We start from the raw sequence: 23,856 nt of genomic DNA, 5'->3' as shown, positions 1-23,856 counted from the left end.
TTGTTAAATAAAAAAAGATTTAAAAACAGCTATAGTGCTTCATAATAGTTCTAAAATGTGAGTTACGGATAGAAACAACAAATGTAAAAATGTTAATATAATCAATGTTAAGTATTGTTAAATATACATAATGTGAACAATAGTTTTGTTGAAATCGTTTCTATAATGTATAAACCGTTCAGTTATTGTTTATCGAGAAAATTAGTGATATCTCCTTATATTTGTGATACAGCTGAACTATACGTGTGCATCAAATGTGATTTTATAACTCAAACATTTTTTAATCACTGCTCCCTGTGATAAACAGTGGCTTTAATCTCTTTGCAGTCACCTTGTGATTGATAACAGTGATTTACTAGTACTGCTTCTCAATGACACCTGTCTATTTTGATCGGTTTAATATAAAGTATTGTACGCATACTGTACATGTGTTACCATTGCGAACAGCATAGCCTTGGCACAGTGGAGCCCTGTTGCTACTGCAGATTTTTATCCCTATTCCATTTGCTGGTGACATAGTGTTTTGTTTTTGTTTTTCTAAGAATGGCACCTCACAGTTCGTTAAAATCAACTGTTGTTGGTCTCATGTGGATTATTCAGCAGTGCACTATGAACTTTCCTGGATGTATGACTGCACAAATTATGGTACGATACTTCCTGGTACATAATACTACTGCATTGATATCCAACATGGGTTTGTCTTTGTGATGCAGTGTAGGATATCAAAGATTATATGATTTATTTTTTATTGTAATTTGTGTGTTGTGATTAGATTTGTCATTTTGAAACACACACGGTACATTACCATCTGACAAATTTTTGACTAGCTGTGGTACAATAAAATGTTGCCATAATGGGGGAAGTAATGACCGGAGCGAAACCAAGGGTTTCGAAACTGTTATATGTGTTGGAAGAAGATACTTATCGCTGGTTTAGGATGTGTGAATGTAATTGCGAGTGGCCGTGGTCCAGTAAATTGATTGGGTGCCAGTGTATGGTGAAGGAGATTTCTGTGAAATCCAGACTTGAGTGACATGTGGTGTTACAACCCGACAGATACAAGAGTGAGTCACTTCGTTAGGAAGCTGTAAACAATTAGCCCTGTGTGCAATTCACAGCTGCGGGCACAGTGTCTGGTGTACTGTGGCCAACAGAGTATAAAAATTAATCACACTACTGGGACCGTATTATCAAGTGTAGTGAGAATGGACAGTTTCTGTCCACCCTCTGTTGAAAACCAGCAGCCCATAGCATGCACATTTATACAATGTCTAAACAATGAGTCAATGACACTTTCTTTGCTTCGTGGTGGAGTGATCATACAACAATGGAATGACATTCCATTTCATACAACTTAATAATAATAACAATAAATATCATTTATAGAGCGCTTATTACAATGTTTCTAACTGCTGAAACTCCTATACCCATCTGTACTTTTCTGTCTTTCTTCTTTTTAAATCGATTCCTGTAGCTTCAGATAGTGAAATCTACTTGTATTTTGTATGAATTCTGTAGCTCAGTCCAGCCCAAGTAAGCCTCACAGTGCTGCCTTTGTCAGTGATGAATTTTTAGGGGGCAACTGGGGAAAATTTGCAAGGTATGGATGGAGTGCGATTACATTGGACATAGCTCTCGGAGCTTGATTGACATTTCACTGTGACCTTTCGTTGATTGCTTCAAAGCTTGTTTATTGCTTCGGAGAAGAGATCGTAAAGAATTACAGAAAATTGCACCACGCAACTTCATTCATATTTCATGGGCGGATGAATGGAGAATACTTGGGTTAGTGCTCAGAGGCTTCCCCAGCGAAAAGCACTTCTCAAGGCTACCAGACGAGTGTAACTGATGTTGCTAATCTTGATATTGGATGCTGACGAATAAAACCTAGTGATATTTTGTCTCAAAATGCCTTTATGCGTGTACCTGTTGGTTTTGATTTCCAGCATGCTCATATGTTCCGCAAATTTATGTAAATTTGTCCCGCGAATTTTGTGTGATTTAGTCAAGCATGTTGTGTTCTGCAAGGTACACCGAATTGAAGGAAGGGATGTGTGTTTGTGATCCTCCAGTCAGTACGAGCTTCAGACCGTTCTCGCCATCTGCCAAAGTTCGGTTTACCAAACCTGTGCAGAGGCTATGCAGAAAACATTCTCGGGCGAAACCTGCATGTGAAGAATATTCCGTAAAGCAAGAAATTTTTAGCGTGCATGAAATTCTCATGAATTTTGTGATTAGCCAAAATTTGCAAAAGTAAAATGCATGTTGATGTACAAGTTTTTGTCTGCACAGTGCATTGAATGCCAGAGGCAATTCATGAACAAAGTTTTCATGCAGTGAATATTTCTAGTTTTACAGTTGGAATGAACACAGAAAAGCCATGCAGCCCACATGCTGTGTACTACAATCTGCATCTGATAAATTACAACCTTGTCAGTCAGTTGCAATTAAAAAGAAAAACAAACAACCTTGAAGGCATTCATACATTGTATGTGCTGATGACCTTCATTGTAAATTATAATGGCAGGCTTTTGTGTTTTGTCTTTGCCTTTATCCAAAATTGATGAAAGAGTGATAGACAACTGACGTTAGGGATTACAAGTGTATTTTTGAAAGTGTGTGCCCCTTCTGAATAACTTTCTCCTTGGGGTATACTCTTCTGTAATTGACAGCGGGGTATCCAATAAGACTGAATCTTTGTAGTTCAGCATTTGCGAGTGCATAGAGAGAGAGAGTCAGTCCTGTGTATTACATGTACAAGAGTGGGCTCTGTTTTGTACAGTGCATCTCTGTGCATCGTGTACACATCGTAACAAGAGAATTGACCTTTAGGCTGTAATTGCTGCGAGTAGGGCACTTTGCCCGGCCTGCCCACTAGCAGGCAGGATCTGCATCCTGGCTACACAGGAAATTGACAACCCAGAATGCAGTTGGGTTGGCAAATGGAGGGAAAAGGTGTCCCGCTCAAAGGGCGACATCAGGTATCCGTGCTACAGTCTTCATTATACCTGCTGGTTGTGGCAGTACTATGCAGTTTGTTGGTAATATACTAATTATAAATTTCTCTTCTTGTATAGTTTTCATGATGTAAAACAAGGAAAATTCCAGACTGGGTTTATCATAATGCATGAGTTCCAACTCGGGATGTTGTTGTTGTTACTGCTATTATCATTTTTTTTCCAGTCTATTAAGAATTAAAAGGAAGTGAACATTGTTACATCAGTTTTTTGCAAGAGTACAGTGATTGCAGACATTGAAAATAATGTTTTTGCACAGGGACTTTGCATTCAAAGGTGTTTGTAGGTTTTGACACGTTCACACTGCAGACTGAATGTTGTCGATGCAGCAATTTCTTCCCATGTTAAGACATTGAACAATTCTAAAATATAAAGTTCTTTGCCTTTTGCTGACAATCAAATGATACCTTCGTGTTTTTGTGATTTCCTGGAACTAGAATCCTGAATATCAGCTTTCAAAACCCAAGTATTATGATTCTGCTTTGGTGTTGCACTTTTTTATTTTGGGCTTCGATCCATGTGAAATATATGAATGGACCTCCAAGTGCAGTATAGTGTATACCTATGTTTAAAGTGACACTTCAAAAATTTCAGGAATATTTGATGAGCGCTTAAATCCTGCAGTGTTTGAAATTACTACCCGATGGCAAGCTAAGAGCTCCCACAAGACAAATCAAGTAGGAGTGTCAGATCCAGGTGTACTACTTCCTATTAAAGCTAAAGCAAGAGACTTACATCAAACATTTGCACCACAAATGTCATCTTCTAAAGCTTTTAATAGAGTAATATGACTCCTCGCTTCAAGATTGTTTGTCCCTTTTTCAACCCTGAAAAATAGATTCCTTTCATACATACAGTAAGCTGGTATCGTGTCGAGATGAATGTTAGGTAATTCAGACCTTTCCTCAGAATAATATATTAACTGGAAACTTATCGAGTGATGATGGGAGGGGAAATAATACTATAGATTTCCAGGATATTTACATGTATTTAGACGCCCCCAAAATGCCAACGGTCATTTTAAATAATTATGGTACGGTACTAAAGGTGAGTGTATTCTTGAGTGACGTAGTGTTAGTTTTCATTTCTTATTTCAACAAGACAGATGGATTACCGTAAGATTTTGTACACAACGATGGGAAGCATTATTCTTCAACCATGCAAAAATTTGTGATGTCAACAAAAGGGATACAAATATGACCTTTAAAGTAAAGATTTCATACACAACATTGTGATACGTTCTTCTTCAACCATGCAAAATTTTGTGACGTTAGCAGAAGGGATAAATAGACCTTTTTAAATAAAGAACTTAGGGGTGAAGCATTTGTGCACCGTATATATTTTTGTACTGCTAATGCAGAGAAAGTTCTCATTAAAGGATATATTATATTGAAATGTATGCTCATTGAGATTGTTCACCTGGCCAATGTATTACATAGGTATTTGCATCTTTGAGGCTGGTTGTTTATGACCACTTCTTCCCCAATGCAAGTTATTCGCGTCCAAGGCTGAATTGCGTCAATGCCGCTATTACTCCTTGTTATTGCAAATGAGGCGGATTCCACATTACAGCGCTGCACATTGCTGTGCACGCTTGCATGAGTCAGCAGTCAACATGTCAGAGGCAAAAACGACCTCGATAGCTATCCCCGTCACATGCCTCTTTATAATCTAGCTTCACTTGTGAAAGGATTGTTGTCATTATTGTTGTTGTTGTTGCGTATTTGTCTTGTAAACGGCAGCAAGTTTCTTGAATTTGTACCAAAGAATCAACTTCCCCGTAATGCAAGATGAGGACAAATTATGCTTAGCTTCGCTTGTGAAAGGGTTTTTTTTTTTCTTTTTTTTTTAAATGTCTTGTAAGCAACAGCAAGTTTCTTGAATTGGTACCAAGGCATGAACTTGCCTGTAATGCAAGATGAAGACAAAATGTAGAGGCCTCCGTTATCTACAATGTAACTTCGCTTGTTAACAGTTGGGTTGTTTGGTTTGTTTGTTGTTGGGTTTTTTTTTGTCAATACATGTCTTTTAAACAACAGCAAGTTCCTTAAATTAGTACCAAAGAATGAAATTCCCTATAGGCCTAATGCAAAATGTGTATTATAATGTCAAGTTCTGTGTTTTGTAAAGATTTGACAGACACAAAAGTTTTATGAATGTATAGTGTATGTGCGTTTTAAGGGTGACATTAGACAAGGTTATAGGCTTATAAATAATTATATACAAATAGTGAATGGTCACGAGTGCAATGGTACAAGATTTCGTACGAGGTGAAAGATAGAGGCGCTCTATTCAACGAGGCGAAGCCGAGTTGAAAAGTGCACCTCATCTTTCACCAAGTGCGAAATCTGGTTCCATTGCACGAGTAAAGACCAAACACTATTTGTTTTATGCAACACCTTGAACGTCAACAGATTTGATACTCACAGATTCTTGAATTTAGCATAGAAATGGCAACCATTTTCCGTGAACTGACGATCAAGAAGCCTCACAGTCGCAGTCACCGTATATGTATATGTGTACGTACGTATGCGAAATGAAGTTGTTTACAAAAATGAGTGACAAAAGTACGCGCTTGAAAGTGCGCTTGTAATTGTTGAGTGCGCGCGGCACATGTTTGTTTATTGTGACATCAGAGCGCATGCAATGGAACATTTTGGTCAACCAAATTGCACTGCTGAGACAGCCAGAGCGTGCAATGGAACTTTTCACTAAATGTCACGTGATGGGCAATCGACCAATTGGATAGCTACATTCTAAATAGGTGTTGTATAATGTACAGGACAAAGATTGCTGCTGGGTTTTGGGTTTTTTTTTTTTGTAAGAGATTCCCCCCCCCCCCCCCCCCCCCCCCACGTATCATGACTGTGACTGTTGAATGATAGACAGAACTCTCAAACATACAAAACATTCCAGATTGTTTTGCCATGTAATACAGGTATATATAGCATTAAGATTCTCACTATAGTATGACAGCGTATGATTGACATGCTGACAATGTCCATTTATAGCATCTCCAACCTTGCTTTTAAAATTCACGAGACACCAAGCTTAGCTCTTCAAAGAGATCGAAAGACAAGTACTGCACAATGCTCAAGGTGTAAAATTGCCCTGGATATTATTAAAAAGCACTGAATCATATCGCACTCTGACATTGTGACAGAGCTGCCAAGTTTTCATTCTATGAAAAGAAAGAAAGAGGAAAAGAAAAAAAGGAGAGTCTGATTTTTCTACATGTTTTATGTTTTACACGTATGTCTTTGAGCTTTGATAATGAGTTGTGCAAATTTGCGTGATGTGTATATGGGGGGGGGGGGGCAATGTACACAGGAGCTTATGTTGGTTCTTATCAATACTTCCTGTTGTGTTTTATATGTACATGTAACCTTGCTTATTGTTGTTTGCATTTTCCTGTTGGGAGAAGAAATAAAAGAAAAATCAGTTTTCATTACTTTTAGATTTAACAGTTGAATGTTGTGCAGTACAAAGGTAAAGGTGAATGTTGAATTTACATCCCCTGCCATGAGTTTATGAAGATCTACTATAGAATTGTTCAGTTGTTTTGTGGTCATCTTACATTTGTGTACCTGTACACTTAGGAAGAATTGGCAGATCATGATAATAATACCATCTTAAAGGCTGTATTTGAAGCGAATATGATGTAATTCCTGTTTGATAATCATCTCATTTCATATGTGTGCAATGTAGATTCAATTCATATCACTCGTAAGTGAAATACTGAAATGTTTCACAAAAAAGAGGCAAGTGTAGTTGTGAAGTCTTGCATCATTTAGGCATAGATGTGTGTGTACAAGTAGATAGCGCAAAGTGATTTCTTTAGACTCATCACATAGGAGGAATGGCATTATGTGACAAAGCATATGAAGTTGGTAAAAATTATTGCTCTCCATATCATGCAAACCTGCTTTGCCTTGGCACAGAGTCTGTGTTACTAGTATGTCTCTGTAGCAGGAACAAACGGCAAATACACTTTACTAGGCTACTGTATGATACATGATTATGCAGTACACCATTATGTTTTCACAAATGTCACCTGTCAACTGATGTAGCACGTAACATAAACAGTTCTTGAAATATTGCTTCCCATAAACAGGAGTGCACCGGTTGTGTATTATTTCAAAGGTGGGAAATCACAAACTTTTTCTAGTGAATAGAATAACACTGTATTTTTCATTTTTACTTGTGAAATTGCATAGATTTCCATAATATTATGCCCACTACTTTTATGCCCTGTCTTTTGCAGTTACATACACTTGTAGGTACATTATGCTGTACTTAACCAGAAACATTCGCGAAATGAGACTTTCGCGAATCGCCACTGGCATTCAGTGCATCGGGTAGACGAACATTTTCTGGTGCACTTTACCATTACGAATCTTGGCTCCTCGCGAAATTCGCAGAAGTTTCATGCACGCGAACATTTCTGGTTTTACAGTGTGTACATGAACGAACTGTCGGCAAACTGAAATCTGCTGAAGCCCTGTGTGGTTCACCCCCATTAGTCCCTGGAAGCCAAGGAAGGGCTGTTGCTTGGGGGAGGGAGTGCTCAGCTGCTGTCCGTCCGAGGCTGCCTCTCTGGCTTCTAATGGAAGCCATTTTCTCTCATATCCTGTTTACGGTAGTCAGGGATTGAGGGCCAGGCTTCGCGCTGCTTTTTAATGAGAGCGCTTTCTGTCTGCCCTTTTTTTTTCTTCTTTTTCTTTCCAACATGGTGTTTTAAATCCTTTCCTACTGCTAAAGAGCACCCTAGGTACATGAGGTATTAGTGCACCTGCCGAAAAGATTGCCATCGATGCACAGTTTTACAAAAGTGTGATGAAATCACGCTCAATTTCAATGTTCCATCGATTGATAGTAATTGACTTGAGCTTTCATTGCAAAGACATTGCCAAGTCTAATTTATCAATGTCTCTGGGCACTTGAGTGAATAGCTTTTATTGTTCATTTTTTGTTTGTTTGTTTGTTTGTTTGTTTTTTTCATTTTGTCAAAATATGGACTGTTTGTTTTGTAAAAGGTAAAAATATCAGTGTATTTTGGTAAGTGGCAGATTTTTGGGCGTTGTTTCATCTTAAAGGTACAGTTTTCCATTGGGAGCAGTGATTTAAAGAATATTTGAGATATGACATTTGATGCATATATGTGTAGATCAGTTGTATCTCAAAACATCCTACCATGTAAAAATTTTGCAATAAAGCCTGAAATAGGAGATGTCACATTTTTTCTCAATAAGCCATAACTGTAGACAGTTTAGTCTAGAAACATTTTTATTATAACTCTTGTTCACATTTTGTATATATATTTAACAATACTTACACGATGTAACATTAATTATTACTGATTCAAATTTTTACATTGGTTGTTTCTATCCCTAACTCACATTTTCGAAAAAAATTTTAACGTACTAAATCAGGGTTTTTGTTTCATCTGCAAATGGTAAACTATGCCTTTGACAGCTCACGACCCGTTGATTACTGAAATGTCCATATTGATTTTCTGTGGTAGCAAAAAGGACAACATCATAAGTTTTTGCAGGATGTCTCCCAGACTTGAAACACACAGATGCATTTATACATTATACAACCGTGTAGGCCTACTTAAATTACCTTCCTAATATAGTTTTCTTTTCTCTTTTTTATATCACCTCCTGAGAGGTGAAAGCCCTTTTAGTTTTGGGTTGAACTTACATTCAAAACCTGTATGTACAATTACTCTACATTTCACAGACCTCACCTTGACATGATATGTTCAGTGGGAGTTCAATGATGTAAATTCTTATAAAAAAGCACTTAAAACAGCCAGAATTATTTGGTTTAATAGCATAACTTTGTTACTATTTGACAGCATTTAAATTTCTTTTATGTTGATGTCATTTATTTTGATCAGAGAGTTGGTATCTTGTATGAAAGGTATGTCTGGGATGATTTTATGGATATGGATATATCTGTATGGCTTGTGTGTTGACTGCTTTCAAACACACATCCTCCTCTCGGAAATGTTCAACATTTTGATGGTGGAAGGTACTGTGTGTAGTGACACATTTTCCTTCATTTTACTGCATACTGGCCTGCGCACCCTGCAAAGCCTGATGTCAGGTCTCGTTTAGTTTGGCAGATAGTCGCTCTAGCATCACCTGACTCATTTCCTCACGCTAGAGTCTATAAGTGGGACTAAAGGAAATCAGATATCCAGGAGCAGGTGCTACAATGCTTCCCCCCCTCTCCGCGCTTGTTTGTTAAGCCTATTAGGGATTCTCTGAAACAGCCTACAAATGTGTACAGCTTAAGAGATTAATGCAGTGAGAGACTGATGTGTGAAGTAAAGAGGCAGCATTGCTCTTTTGTTGAAAGAATTCGGAATTTGAAAGCCAGATGCTCTGTCGAAGAAGAGATCCTGGCGAATTGCTCTTCTACTATTATGCTCAGTGTCTTCTGAATGATTGTACCCCAGAATCACTGGTCTGTTCCCTCAAGTGGTCATTTAGATATCCTCTAGAAAGCCAGTACTTCGAAACTGAGAGTAGTTATTGTGAGAGACTAAGGTAATGTGGAAATAAAATCTCCTCAAAACACAAGCAAAACTATAACTTCCAGGCAGACTTTGAAGGTTCCGCTTTCAAGAACGAGAATTCAAAAAATTTCCAGCAACAGTTTGCGATGTAGGCTATGCAAAGAGACTCCCATTGCTTTATTTCAAGTTCTGAAGTTGGTGTTTAGTGATAGCCTTTTTGATGTTACCGGTAGAATACTGAACATGTCACCGCCCATAATATTATACTGTTACTTTGTTCTGTCTTTAGATAAATCAGTAAACTGCAGTGTACTGTACAGTGTATCTGTGTGTGCATGGATATTTGAACCAGACATTGTAGTACATAACGCAGAAATAGTATATGTATTGATATTTGATTGATTGATTACCAGTAATATTTGATATTTTATGTGTGATATCACAGGCATATTTTGGGTTGCAGTTATGTAAACTCTAATATTGTTTTTTGTACCCCATGTGCGTGTCTTTACCAGCCATTCGTTTTGAATGAAACTGTGGACCTGGTTCTTTTGTATACATGTCATTCTTACACTTTCTTGAACTGGAATAAAGTCATGATTAAACAAAAAACAAAACAAAACAAATTCCCAACATCCTCTGTACGGCAAAGTTCGGCTGGGAGAATACAAGCTGAATAGAGAGTCTCACATTCAGCGTGTCAGATTCCAATATATCTTTATTTAGTATGTTCACTTTGCGATTGAAAGTGTCTTCAACCCCTTATGAAGACTGTATTCATCCGTTTCATCAGAAATGAATTCTTTTGCCCAGAGCATGTGCGATTTTGATATATATGTAATGCCTGGTTCGGAGATGTGAAAGGCGAGGGAGAGGTGGCTTTTCCTATGTCATACTGTATAAGCTGTTATATTCGCGAGTGTTTTATTTTTAACGAATTTCGCGAATCACAGTTTGATTGCGAATTTAACAACACGCGAAAATGTCGCCAGAGTAATAGTATAAATTGGCGTAGGTGTCAATTCACGAAAACAACATCTCGCGAAAAAGTCTGTGACCTCCTCATTCGCGAAAATAGCTGTACGCAAAAATAAAAGCGTATACAGTATGTTGCTTCCCCCGAAAACATGCCAGACATGATGGATTTCCTTTTTTTGGGGGGGGGGGGATCTTATTAGTGTCGACCATTGTCATTGTATCTGCACAAGGCTTGGACCGTTATCCACACAAAAGTTGAGATTCCTTTTTACACTCTTGTCTGTATGCATCTGGTGGTATCAGTTTCATGGTGCGGTTGTTTTTGTTTGGATTAATTGGCCTGGAAATCCAGAGGTTAGATGGAGATGAGTGACATGAGGGATTATTGTGATCTGACAGGAGCCAAGTACTTGTAAGACCATTATCAATGATAAGAGAAGATTCACATGTCTGTCCCCCAACCAGTGTTAATTATTCAAGTGGTGCAATTTTCACTTTCATATCCTGTTCAAGGGATGGTATAGTTTTGGTTGAGATTGGGGAATTCAGATTGTAACTTTTGGCCAGATGATTAGAAACCACTTTGGAAATATTAAAGAGCATACTGTACAACTCTAGAGAAATTCAAAGTTTATTTGATGAAAATTCGTTTTGAAATGGCTGAGATATCCAAAAACAAATGGGTCCTCATAGTAGAAGGATCACTTTGTATTACTTTGCTTTTTGCTTTTTGATTTCTCGGGCATTTCAAAACCGATTTCCATCAAATAAACTTTGAATTTCTCTTAGAGTTGTGTGCTCTTTGATATTTCATGAGTAGTTTCTGATTATCTCACAAAAAGTTAAAATCTGAATGCCCCATCTCTTTCAGTTCCAATCTTATATTTCTCGTAGAGGTGCCATTATCATGTTTGTAGTCTTTCTTTCTAGGAGATGCATTTCGGAGGCAAAAGGTCACTTGTGATGGTGTTTTTATGTACATGACCCTGCACAGAGACAAAATAGCTGGATGTCAATTGCCATCAAAATACTGAGATTTTTTTTTTATTTGCACGCTCATTCAAATGGACAGAAAATTGCACTAATCGCAAGATTGCAATATAATTATTGCAATATAATAATTCTTTAATCAAACTGTGCAGACGTGAAATATACCGAAATGATGACCCTTGCCCTTGTGTATGTGCAGTGTTGTAATGTGCGATTTGAATGATGGGAGAGAAAATTGCAAGATTATCTGCTCTACCGATGAGCCACTTTCCGCGGCTTAAATTATCGCACGCAGTAATTCCAATGTAATCGCAAGATTTCTTGGGATTTTGATTGTGATGCTGATCACACTATTTGGTGAGATTTTTATGTCGACATTGGCAAAAATGTAAAGATAAAGATAGTGATCAATGCAAATTAATGCAAATATCTCAAGATTTGAATCACGCTGATTTGCATCAATTTACAGTGGTATAATGATTAAATTACGAACAGTCCTTCAGTCACTCCTGCATTTCTCCTCTTCAATAGTCTATTTACCCTCTCTCTTTCTCTTGTCTTTTTCTCTTTTGTCTCTGTGGAAATCCGTTTGTTGTGATGTACATTGTAAGGAGGGAGGACTAGGACATCAAGTTCAAGGAATTCCCTCAGACATGCAGCTAGGAAATGCTAATAGCAGACTGTGCAAATCCCTGCCAACAGAGAGCGCTGTTCATGTTTTGACAAAATGAAGACATTCAGTCTGTTTGAATCTGTAACTGATGCACATAGTGCTACTGTACTAACATGGAGAGAAAAAGTAGCCTGCAGTCGCAAATGTACATTATTCATGATGTGCTGCTCAGCTCTTTTTTTTTTTTTTTTTTCATCTGACATTTCATGGAAGGACTTCTTGATGTACAGCTACATGTATATTATATCAAAAGATTATTTATACTATTCAAATGGATATCATAGTGAAAGATTATGTTAGTAAGCATTGGAGGTTTATTTCAAATTTTATTTGTTTCGTATGTTCATACCTTTAATAATCACACTCCTAAATTTTGAATGTTACTGGACAATGCTGTATGTGTTTCTCCTTCCCTGTGCAGACAAGAAGTCGAGTAAGCCAGCCCCGAAGCGCAAGAAACCACCAGGCTCCCAGCCGGGGAGCCCCACCTTGCTGGGGACCCCTGGCAGGTCCATTCCGCTCTCCGAGAGGCAGCAGCTGGCACTGTTGATGCAGATGACGGCCAACGAGGAGAATAGCAACCAGGGTGAGTGCTCGGATGATTGCATCAGTGTCACTTTTGTTCAATTTTATATTTGTGTATGTATGTATGTGTGTGTGTGTGTGTGTGTGTGTTGTTTTCACTAAGAAAAGCAAGATCATTTAATCTGAGGATCACCATCATATTGTCATTGTATTGTATTGATGATCTATTATAGCTTTATGTGTATTAAATTGTGGTCCTAACTCAGAGAATGAAGAGAACTGTTAATGCAGACTTAAAATCAAATGACATCTGCCTTCATGTCTTCCCTGATATCAGATACACTATTCACTTTCAGTGAACCACTTTTATGCAGAATTGTTTACTTCTTTGTGTGTGTGTATGTGTGTGTGTGTGTGTGTGTGTGTGTGTGTGTGTGTGTGTGTGTGTGTGTGTGTGTGTGTGTGTGTGTGTGTGTGGAAGGGGGCCATGATTTCCCTCACAAAGTCAAAACTTCTAGAAAAATGTATAACAATGAGAAACACAGATCTTACTTTGCAGGAAAAAACAGAACCCACAGTATTGAATAATAGCGTGTGATGCCCGAGCCAGAATCGTACACCTGTGAGTTAATACCAGTTTTGCACGTCTTACTTTACTCCTCAGTAACCACGGTCCAAACACCCCACGTCAAGCCCCAAGCCAACCCCACCACACCAAACAGCTCAGGCGGAGTCAAGAACAAGGTGAACAAGCGCAACGAGAGGGGGGAGACTACTCTCCACATGGCTGCCATCAGAGGAGATGCCCACGTAGCCAAGAACCTTATCAATCAGGGAGCAGATGTCAATGTCCAGGACTTTGCCGGTGAGAAAGGTCTTCCACGCAGGACCCCCCCCCCCCCCCCCCCCAAACAGAAAAAAAATACAAGACAAGACAAAACAAAGAAATGAAAATAAATAACCAGTTTGTGTCTTTCACAGTAATTTTGGTTGAGTGAGCTGGATAGATGGAATGAAGTGGAAGAGTCCATGCTACCATAAGAATTTACACTATAAAAAGAACTGAAAGGACTTATTGATCCTGTAGTTACTTCTTATTTTTATCCTTAGATTATCAAAAATTGAAATCTCTCCATGTTGTGTCAGGTAGTCATATCCTTGTCGATTTTTCTCTTTATATTTCTCTCTTTTTCCCATATCTTTATCTAATTCATCTGTTCTTACCCTCTTTGTCTTTTTATTTAGCCTTTAAAGGGGATGGCTAGTAACTGATCAGTGGGAATCAGTGGGAATGCTGGAGGATGATTGTTCCAATCCTTGTGGGATTCATTTAAGAGTACACTATATATCTATTCTTGTGTGAAAATTATTTGCTTCAGAATGGTCTCATATTCAAATAATATACAGTTTAATGTTTCCAGTTAAGCGTCCCTGGTCAGTGACGGGGCATTAATCTGCACATTACTTGAATATGAGACCGTTCTGAAGCAAATAATTTTCACACGACAGTAGATATATAATGTACTCTTAAATAAATCCCACAGGGATTGGAACAATCATCCCTCAGCATTCCCATTGATTCCCACTGATCGGTTACTAGCCATCCCCTTTAAACTTGCTTTCACTAATGATCTGTGAACTGATGATGTCATGTCACTATCCACCTTTGCTTTAGGATGGACTCCTCTGCACGAGGCGTGTAACCATGGTTACTACGAGGTTGCCAAGGTCCTTCTGAAGGCGGGAGCAAGGGTCAACACCACAGGTTTGGAGGACGACACCCCCTTGCACGATGCGGTTGTCAACGGTCACACCAAGGTACTCGAACATGGGCCAGAGTTGGCGTATTTCTGACCGTCTTACCACCTGTAGCTTATGTATTATTTTGTGTAATTTATTATAATTGAATTTTGATACCATACATGTTCATGGCAGCCCTGCCAATTTGTTTGTCTTACTACCATAAAAGTAGATATTTTTTAGCTATCAAGTTTGTGTGCTCAGTCTAGTTAGATGAACTTTGCCTGTTTCTAATTTCACTGACAGCTGACTCCTGACTTATATCAGTATGATTCACGAAGGACAAAATATGTGTGAAACCACGTGTGCATATTTTTAATTACCATATAGATGTGTTCATATAACGTGGCCTGAAAAACGCCAAAATTCCCGCACTGCAAAATGTCTGCATATGTATGATGTATCTGTGACATTTCTGTGTTTTAACGCAACAGGTTGTACGGCTCCTTCTGAAGCATGGCGCTGACCCATGGCAGGTGAACAAACGTGGCAAGGCGCCCCACGACCTGGCCTTCATGGATGACATTAGGGCTCTCCTGCACAGCGAGATCAATGCCTCCAGCAGCGACAGCTCCGACCCGGTGGTCCCGTCCCCGTCCTCGCCGGAGAGCGTGGCCTCCCCCCACCACCCTGTTGTCGGTCACAATGACATCGCCAACAGTGTGAAGAACGGCACCGAGCTGCAAGACGGTTAGATATCTGATTGCATTTGAGAAATCTTGTCATGTCAGAGTAACTGAAAGAGAATCATTGCTTTAAAAAGTTATATGAGTTTTTAAAACTCAATAATCATGTTTGTTTGTTTTTTTAGCAGTGAAAATGAGGTGCTGTAGTTTACTGATATTTTGCTGTTTGTGTACCATATTCATCTAGCTTCAATGACAGAGCACGACATTGCAGTTTGTGGGGCATAACATTCTTCATGTTTAGTGCTACAGAAGCATTTTTGACCTGATGAACATTCTGTTTTTCCTTGCTGTATGTCAGATCCCTACGAGTTCACCCCAGACAGCGGAAGCAGCGAACAGAAGATCACCATCCACTGGGCATCTCCAGACAAATCAGGGAAAGGCGGTTCCAACGTCATGGAAATCACACGAACAATACCAAAAGTGCGCGATATCACGGCGCCAAACTCTGTCTCATCAACAACGACCTCAGAAAGCGACCTTTTTGACCCCCATTTGACCTCCACGTCGACCAAGCTAGAGTGTGTAGTGGAAGAGCGGAGGCAGCCAAGTCCGTCCATCTCAACGTCGGTAGCCCCGCCGGAGCGAACTGTAGAATCCTTGCCAGTCACGAGAGTGACTTTGACGGAGGTCAAGGAGGATTCAGACAGTTGTGTCAGTGAGACAAACTTGTATATATCAGACGATTCAAATATGGCTACGGACACAAAAGATGTAGCGAGTAAAGCTGATAGTACTACAGTGAATGATGGAATACTTTCGTGGAATCTTAAGAATAGTCCCAGTGAGAATGGGACTGTTGTTGGAAAGAGTACTGTTCTATCATCCGTCAAGAGTGAAAATGCCAGAGTGTCGTGCAGCGCACCAAGCCCTCAGACAGAAGTGCAATCGGTGAGTGACAGCACGGCGGGACTATCGCAGTATGATTTTAATGCAAATGAAAATGATGTAAGGACTACAGAACCAATAAATTCACGGCCGGAGCCGGTCACAATTGGGACCAGGACTTCTCCCACGAGGTCCTCGCCAGTTCAAAGTGCACATACTGTTTCCTCCAAGCACTCAGAGTCACCGACACTCTGTGACTCATTGTCTCAGCAGCAGGACTGTGTGTCGTCAAACTGTGTACAAACGTCTGGAATTCACAGTCCGGGGAAACACTCGTCTGGTCATGAGAGCGAGCGCTCCGAGCCAGACAGCGATCAGAGGACAGACAGTCGCAGGGAAACCCCCTCGCAGAGTATTCCGGACTCGCGGGAGAGGAGCGAATCGGACTCCTCCCATGAAACGAGGCACCATGGGCGGGAGAAGTCGAAAAAGCATCGCGATCGCTCGCAAAAATCTCACAGGAAGCATCACCGGCACCACAGCCACAGTTCTCGGAAGGAGGAGAAGGCAGAGACGGAGGAGGCCACGACGTCCACGCCGTCTACAGTGGAGCAAGAGAAGGATGATGCGAAGGTCCACGAGAGAGTGTCCTCTCCCCGTGTCAGCGAGGAGGTCCAGGAGTCGGCGACGACGAGAAAGTCGCCCGATCGGAGATCCCCTCTGCCCGCCGTTGCACGGGAATATTACATCGTCTCTCCGCCATCATCGTCGGGTGATGATGCCGGGGAGATCAAATCCTTGTTACTACGAACTCGCGACACGTCGCACAAATCCAAAGACAACGCATCAGCAAGTACTTCGTCCGTATCATCCACAAGTGCCTCAGGATCTGTTGGGAGTCACAAGGTTGATCAAAAGCCAGGTATTGTGAATGAAAGGACTAGTGGGTCAGGAGGGGAAAATGGCAATTCGCGGAAAAGTCCTGTTAAGGAAGCAGAGCGTCGGAGGTCTCCTGCCCGAGGAAGCCCCGACGTCACGTCATCTGTCAATGGAAATGGGAGGGGTTCACCGAAGGGTACTGAAAAACCAGCAGAAAAGGTCGAGAAAACTGAAAAAGTGAACGAGAACCTGAGCCCTCCAACTCTATCTACTACAGACGAGAAACAACAGGCTCCTAAGGTGACGAGGACACTGAGATCAAATTCGGCAATTACCAACAGCAATGAAAACCATGCCAGCGAGGAGAAAAAGGATGAGAAAGAGAAGCCCATGTTCTCTCAGCCCATGACCAGGAGCCGGCGCAATCAGGTGGAGGCCGCTGCCGCTGCTGCAGCCGCTGCCCAGGCTGCTGCGCAGACGGCGGAGGCCACCATCGAGGCACACCCCAGGAAGCGGAAGATGGCCAGGCATCGGCAGAACCAGCAGATGGAGGATGCCTCCAACCAGGCCCCGCAGCCCCCGCAGGAGAAGACTAACTCCATCGAGGCATTCCTCAACATCAGGCAGCAGGTGGCAGAGAGGCAGAAGACCCTGATGGCTTCGGTCCAGCCCAAGGCACCCAGCGGCTACAACGAGTACCTCATGTACAGGAAGAACTACCTGCTGCAGTCAGACCCTGACAACAAGATTGTTCAAGTCATCCCAAAGGTGTGTTTTGCTCTCTCTCTTTCCTTTGATCAGCCCTGATCTGTCAAATAATTTGGTATGATAACAAGATTAGGTAGAACTGTCTGTCCATGATATTCCAACATTGTGGCATGATTCCCAAGGGTATTCAGCAGAAGTTACTAAAGCAGAGTGCATTGACGTCACTAGCTTTTTTCGCTTTTTCAACCTTTCACGTGTACTGGTAATATCTAATCATCAAGAGAAATTTCATCATAGAGTGTGTCCTGTGTAAAAGGTTTAAGGTGCATTCAAATGATGGGGGAAACATTGTCTTACAATACCAATACACCATCCACTGCATCCAGTCAGAAAGTTTATGTGCATCTTGTAAGTAACAAATGTGGCATGTTTTTTTGTACTTCAGAAAACGAGTTATATTGAATTCAGTGAACCAAAAGTAAGCTCAGCATTTCATTTGTGCTCATGAATTGAAGCTATCGGGACACAAACTGTTTTAACACATTGCACATTTCTTTTTTATCTTAAATCTTCAATATTTTTGTTTACATTCCGTAGCATATATGATATGATAACAAGGCTGTCATGGAAATCAGTCAACATATTGTCATGGAATCACACTGGCTGCACGACACTGGCTTCGTGTGCATGAATTATGTATTGCAGGATTTGTTTTCGAGACATTAAAATTCATGTGCTTTTGACAAGTCATATTCGTATCGTGTGATGACGATGGATGATGTTTACCAATGATATATTTGTCTCTTCCCGCCAATAGATGGCAGCACCAGGCAACTTGAACAACGGACTTCTGGCGCAGTTTGCTGAGCAAGAGAAGATCAGACATGAGCTTCGCCTCAGACACTACATTGAACGGGTAAGTTGTGATCAGCAGTTTGTCTCTACAGTGTAACAACAACAAAAAAAGTTACTGAAGTATCACCCTCATAATTGAAGAGTGTTTCCATCCAAAAAGAAATTTGAAGGGATGATGTGTATCAACTCCATAGTTGAGAAATGTTTCCATCCAAAAAAAAAAAAATTTAAGAGGGAAACTTTGAGAGAGAGAGAAAAAAAGCAAAACATCATTATCTCTCTCATATGGGCCTATGTCCCCAAACAGAATGATGTTTGCCTCATACAACTCGTAATTCTAATCCCGTTGTCATTGTTTTGTGAAGTAGTGAGCAGTATTTTGTGCAAACAAAGTGTAAAACATTTATCTCTTGTGTGATGTGCCACAGGGGATGGGGAGGGTCTTTCCCTATAAAGACCAAGGATATATTTCCTGCCTCATCAAATTGTCCGTTCCTTTGCGTTTCTAACCGTCGCCCTCTTTTGTGGTGTTGACCGCGACTCTTTCAGGAGAAACTGATGCTGGCTGCCGAGCAGGACATGGTACGGTGTCACGGGCGGGCAGCGAGGGCGTTAGTCAACCAAACAATTCCCTTCAGTGTGTGCATGGTCCTCAAGGATTTGGAAGTGTACAACATGCCCGATCCCCTGGTAAGAAGGGCCTCAGTCACCGTAAAAGATAGCACAGTAAGGAATCAGTCAAAATGATTTGATAGGCACGTTCTGTAATGTGCCTGAATTCATGGATGATTTTTTTTTCCTCCTGAGAACCTAACAAAAGATGCCAACTGTTACTTTTTTATCAGTATTTTTTGTACTGTTTTTCTTGGCAGAAATACTCCAGGATTCATGGAAAATACTATTTTCCCCCAAATTGCGTTACTACACATGTCTATTGCAGGAAAAAGTGAAAATACTGTTTTTCCACATACAAAAAAAAGAGAGAAAAATGTGTCTTTCAGCCCTCAGAATACTTCAGTGCTGTTTGTGAGGTTTGCATTCCCTCAATTCACTGAATTGCAGTGAGCCCCTGTGAAAGTATCAAATTACAAGTGTGCAGTTTTGTGTATATGGATAGAGTGTAAATTTGGGTAATAAGTATAATTGTTGGTTTGAAATCAATTACTAAAATAATCCAAGCCAAAGAAAAGGAGGATTTTGGAGGGCAAGAAAGGATTCATATCAGTCATCGATAAATTTGTTGTGAAGTCGTGTACTCATTTCCATGTTTTTGTTAATCACCGTTTCCACACCCAGCCGCCTGAAGACAAGAGCAGCATCAGGCAGCGCTTCAATGGCCGCCATCTACTCTCCTGGTTACAAGACGTCGTCGAAAAGTACGAAAAGCTGAAGGTGAGGAAGTGTTTCAGTGTTTTTGTGAAAATCTGTACTTTTGTTCCTCATTGTCATCGTACATTCCATGACATGTTTGCTGGAGAAACATAGCATTTGTCATTCAAATCAAATGAACTCCTGCAGAACTACACTGCAGAGAATGCAGGAAATGCGAGGAGACTCAGTAGAATAGAAAGTGTGTTGATGATATGTTTGTATTTTCATTTGTCTACTGTCAAATGCTCATGCCTTTCTGTAATCACAGGCAATTGGGACCTCCAACAGTTATCCCTTCTGATGATGAATTTGGGTTTGTTTATATATTTACAGTGCTAACATCTAATATTAATAAGGGCTTTACATTAGTGGTGGCCCAGGGCCACTAATGATTGATGGTGGGCCACCAATTTCCCAAAAGGTTATCTTTTGGTGGCCTGATTGGGCACCTGAAAATCAAAATGAAATTTCACATTTCCTTTGATTTTGGCCACCAAAATTTCAAATTCATCAATTTTAGTGACTGGCACGGGCCACCATAGAAGAATGTTGAGCCCTGTATTAGTTACACACCAACACATACATACACAAAAAAATGCTGGATAATTAAGATGTTTTGGGTGACATGATAATAGCGATATAACGCTTCTCCTCTCTGGTCTTGTCTGGCAGGAGGAGCTGCTACAGCGCCACCAGCACGAAGCGTCGTCGCTGTACGCCATCCAGAAGCTGGAGTGGGAGCTGAAGCTGCAGGAGCTGAAGCTGTGGGACTTCAAGAACCCACCCCAGGTCACCTCCACCCACGTCCCCATTGTGGAGGTCAACCGCGACTTCGACCTCCTGCCCGGTTGATGCCACGACCACCCACCGTGCATGCATTCGGGGTCAGGCACGTGATGGGGATTGATGGGTTCGGGATTTTGGTGGGCTTACGGCTGCTGCAGTCTGGATGGATGGTACTCTGTGTGCGCGCTCTCGCTCCTCTTCTTGTGTGTTGTCGCTGTTTTGAAGAATATCTGCCCGTCTCCCCCGCAAGTCCAGTCTCTCTCTGTGTCGATCCGCATCCCGTCACCCAGATTATATTCCAACCGTACACGGGAGTATATTGCATCACGCGTGGAATATATATTCCATTTTGCGCAAAAGAGAGGAGGACTCGCCGTGAAGTGGACGGAATTGTGTCATGCACCAGTAGTCTTCTGCACTCACCGTGTCGTGTCAAGTGGAGTCTATGGGGCCCTTGAGGATCATCTTCACATTCAGGGAGTCTGGTTGCTGGCAATCTCAATACTGATTAAATGAATGCTTTTAGAGCACAGTAAACGCGCTTATGTTCCATTGGCTCACCAGTTAGAAAACCACAAATCAAAAACACAGTCCTCTTTTTGTTAGTTATTGTCGTTACAATCACTGAGAAGCAGATCAGTCTTCAAAGGCACGAAGCAATTTTAGTGATGCTGTTCAAAGCCTGTGTTAAACTGTAGACTCTGATTCTCAATTACCCTCTTTAACTAGATTACACTCGTATGTCTCGTCCAGAGAGGGGCTGTCACCGATAAGCTGAGTAGCCTGTAGCTAGCCATTTAAGGAAAGTGTTGCTTGTATTTGATATTGGTACTCTAATGTGTCGTGGCAAACCCGAGTCGAGCAATTTTTTCTATCATGGATGGCTTATCATGTATTCTCATTTAATATCTGTACCCCATATTCTTAACATCTATATGTTTATGAACTGCAGCTGACAGTAGAGAATTAAGTTCTTGTTTCTCTTTTCCATTGTTGTTAAAGAACCACAGAAAATGTGTTGGTCTCACCCTTCTTCTTTTTTTTCTCTCTTTAAGTTGGTAGCCACAGTTGAAGACTGATGATATTGCATGTTATGAGATGTTACATGTCAAAGAGAACTGTGGCCTCTCACTAGTTAAATGAATGTGTTCTGATTGCCATGGCCATCTTTTATTTTCCCTAGGGGTTCTCATGACCTAGTGCATCTGTTGATTTTGTCTTGCTGTTGGTGATTGCCCATATGCAACATCAGATTAGATATTTTGGAACGATGTTAGGCCACATCTTTAATTTCATTTTTGATCGCTGTGTGGAAATTTGGGGGAAGTACTGATGCCACTAGCTTATTATGTAGGTTAAAGAGGCAAACTTTGCAGATTGCATTGTGGGTGGATGCATGTGCAAGTTGTCATATTCTCAGGAGAAATCTGCTCAATTTTTCAAATTAAATTAGAGATGGCTGACCAATGACAGACTTCACTTCGTTGAGTTCATTTTTCCACTGTTGTAGGGTGAGTCAGGAAATCAGCTCAGCCGAACTGACAGAAAAGCCGACGGGTAAAATGTAATGCAAAGCTTTTGTCAAAGAACCGCTTAAAATGAAGACGGAACTTTCTCTACAAGTCTGTTTGATGCGCTCGTTCTGTGTCGTCCAATGTCGTACCATGATGTGTTCTGTCTCTAGAGCGCCCTCTGCTGGTGATGACAAGTGTTTGGCTCCCGACCGAATGCCTGTAATGTAAATAGGAGTGGACAGTTCACATCATGGAGGGACTTCATTGGGCAGACCTTGCACCTCCCATGTTCACTGTAACATCCGCAGTGTCAGGCACAGATATATATTTGGCCTTGGGTTTTTAATCTCCAGCTTGTGAATTTGTTTCAGTTTTGTTTTGTACTTAAGTGGATTATACAGCCAGTACAAAACCACTGACGATGTAAATATCTATCATGTACATAGAGGAGGCCAAGCTGTAGATATCTCTATTTTTGTTGCATTGCTGCTCTCTCTATAGCGGTGATGCGTCATTGGTCCTGTTGGTCCTGATCGAGTCTGCTTGTCTTGACCTAGTCGGTCAACTCCTCAATTGTGGGAGAAAAATCTCGCAAAGCTGGCGGTATGCTTATGGAGCCAGCCCTATAGCGTGTTAACTCGTTTTTATTGTATGTCGTGTATTCTGCCGAGACTGTGAAGTGTTTTTTTTGCAATCTTCTCTCCAGTCCCCAAATACGAATCATATATTTTGCATATAATGTACTACCGGTAGTCGTGTGATGTTGGGACTGTGCGTCTTACCCGTTGAATTTTTGTGTTACTTTCACGTGAAGTTTGACTGTTTGAAGATTATTGTAGTGGCCCAAATGGTAAAAGCTACCTGTGTGAATTCTCGTAGTTATGTGTCCTTACATGTTAACTACCTTTATGTCCCTAACCTATAATCCCCATGTTTTGTTCTCGTTGAAAACCTCCCAACTTGAAAGAGGAAATTCAGACAGTTTGAATCGATGCTACTAATAACATATGTTATACTTAACAGTCAGCATGACTAGACATTCATAAGTAGACTTCATTAACAAGGGAATCATTACAATGGCAGCACATACGAACACATTCGTTTGAAGCATTTAAACCTATCTAAAGTACAAAGATTTCAAAATGTTATTGAAATTTAATGGGAAGCCTGTTTAAGTCTCTGGCTTGATTTAGCTGGAGTTTATTTACAGACAGAGTCATTTTAGTCTCACATGAAACGTTTCTCGTCCTGGCTTGGATCGTTCTGAAGATGTTGCAAATTGCATTTCAATGAGCCTTTTCCAGCGGAAAAAAAAAGATAGCAGCAAACAAACAAACAAAAGACAAAGTAAAAATGTTTGTCAGGATGACAATTTATGGGTGTATTACTGTTGCAGCTTTTTGGATCATCTTGGCCAGTGCACAATTTGGTGTATCACATTTTGTTTTGTATTTTTTGGATGTCTCTGAATTTGTGCCACGTTTTTGGACACAGAGTGTTGGCATTGTTGAAGCAGTTTTCAATTTGTTGTTCTCCTGTGAAGCGTTGTGTTGATACCAGTGGATGCATCTTGAATTGTTGTTTGTTTGTTTTTTACTGCACTTTGTTATGTTTCTTCATATCTGATGTGATGACTTTGAAGGCCATTTACCCGTAGCCAAACAGTATGACCAGTTTGGAATGCTTCTAGACCCGCTGGATATAGGGAAGCCTG

The 23,856-nt window shown here is 40.6% G+C and overlaps 1 protein-coding gene across 1 annotated transcript in view; it reads left to right on the top strand.

Moving 5' to 3' along the window:
* LOC139737166 (uncharacterized) overlaps positions 1-23,856 on the top strand; it is a 132,637-nt gene that overhangs the window by 106,889 nt on the left and 1,892 nt on the right. Inside the window, exons 5-13 of the mRNA XM_071647846.1 lie at positions 12,609-12,773; positions 13,377-13,577; positions 14,388-14,530; positions 14,947-15,202; positions 15,500-17,676; positions 18,434-18,532; positions 19,021-19,161; positions 19,768-19,863; positions 20,515-23,856. The exon at positions 20,515-23,856 is cut by the window's right edge and continues 1,892 nt beyond it. Of these exons, the coding sequence (XP_071503947.1) occupies positions 12,609-12,773; positions 13,377-13,577; positions 14,388-14,530; positions 14,947-15,202; positions 15,500-17,676; positions 18,434-18,532; positions 19,021-19,161; positions 19,768-19,863; positions 20,515-20,694 (3,458 nt within the window). The 3' untranslated portion in view covers positions 20,695-23,856. The remainder of the gene's footprint in view (positions 1-12,608; positions 12,774-13,376; positions 13,578-14,387; positions 14,531-14,946; positions 15,203-15,499; positions 17,677-18,433; positions 18,533-19,020; positions 19,162-19,767; positions 19,864-20,514) is intronic.

This window comes from Diadema antillarum, unplaced genomic scaffold (assembly GCF_040938485.1).
Source record: "Diadema antillarum isolate AM-2024a unplaced genomic scaffold, OU_Dant_1.0 scf00000028, whole genome shotgun sequence".
Taxonomy (NCBI): domain Eukaryota; kingdom Metazoa; phylum Echinodermata; class Echinoidea; order Diadematoida; family Diadematidae; genus Diadema; species Diadema antillarum.
Note: the sequence above shows the minus strand (reverse complement) of the source record. Positions and strands in the feature narration are given on the sequence as shown.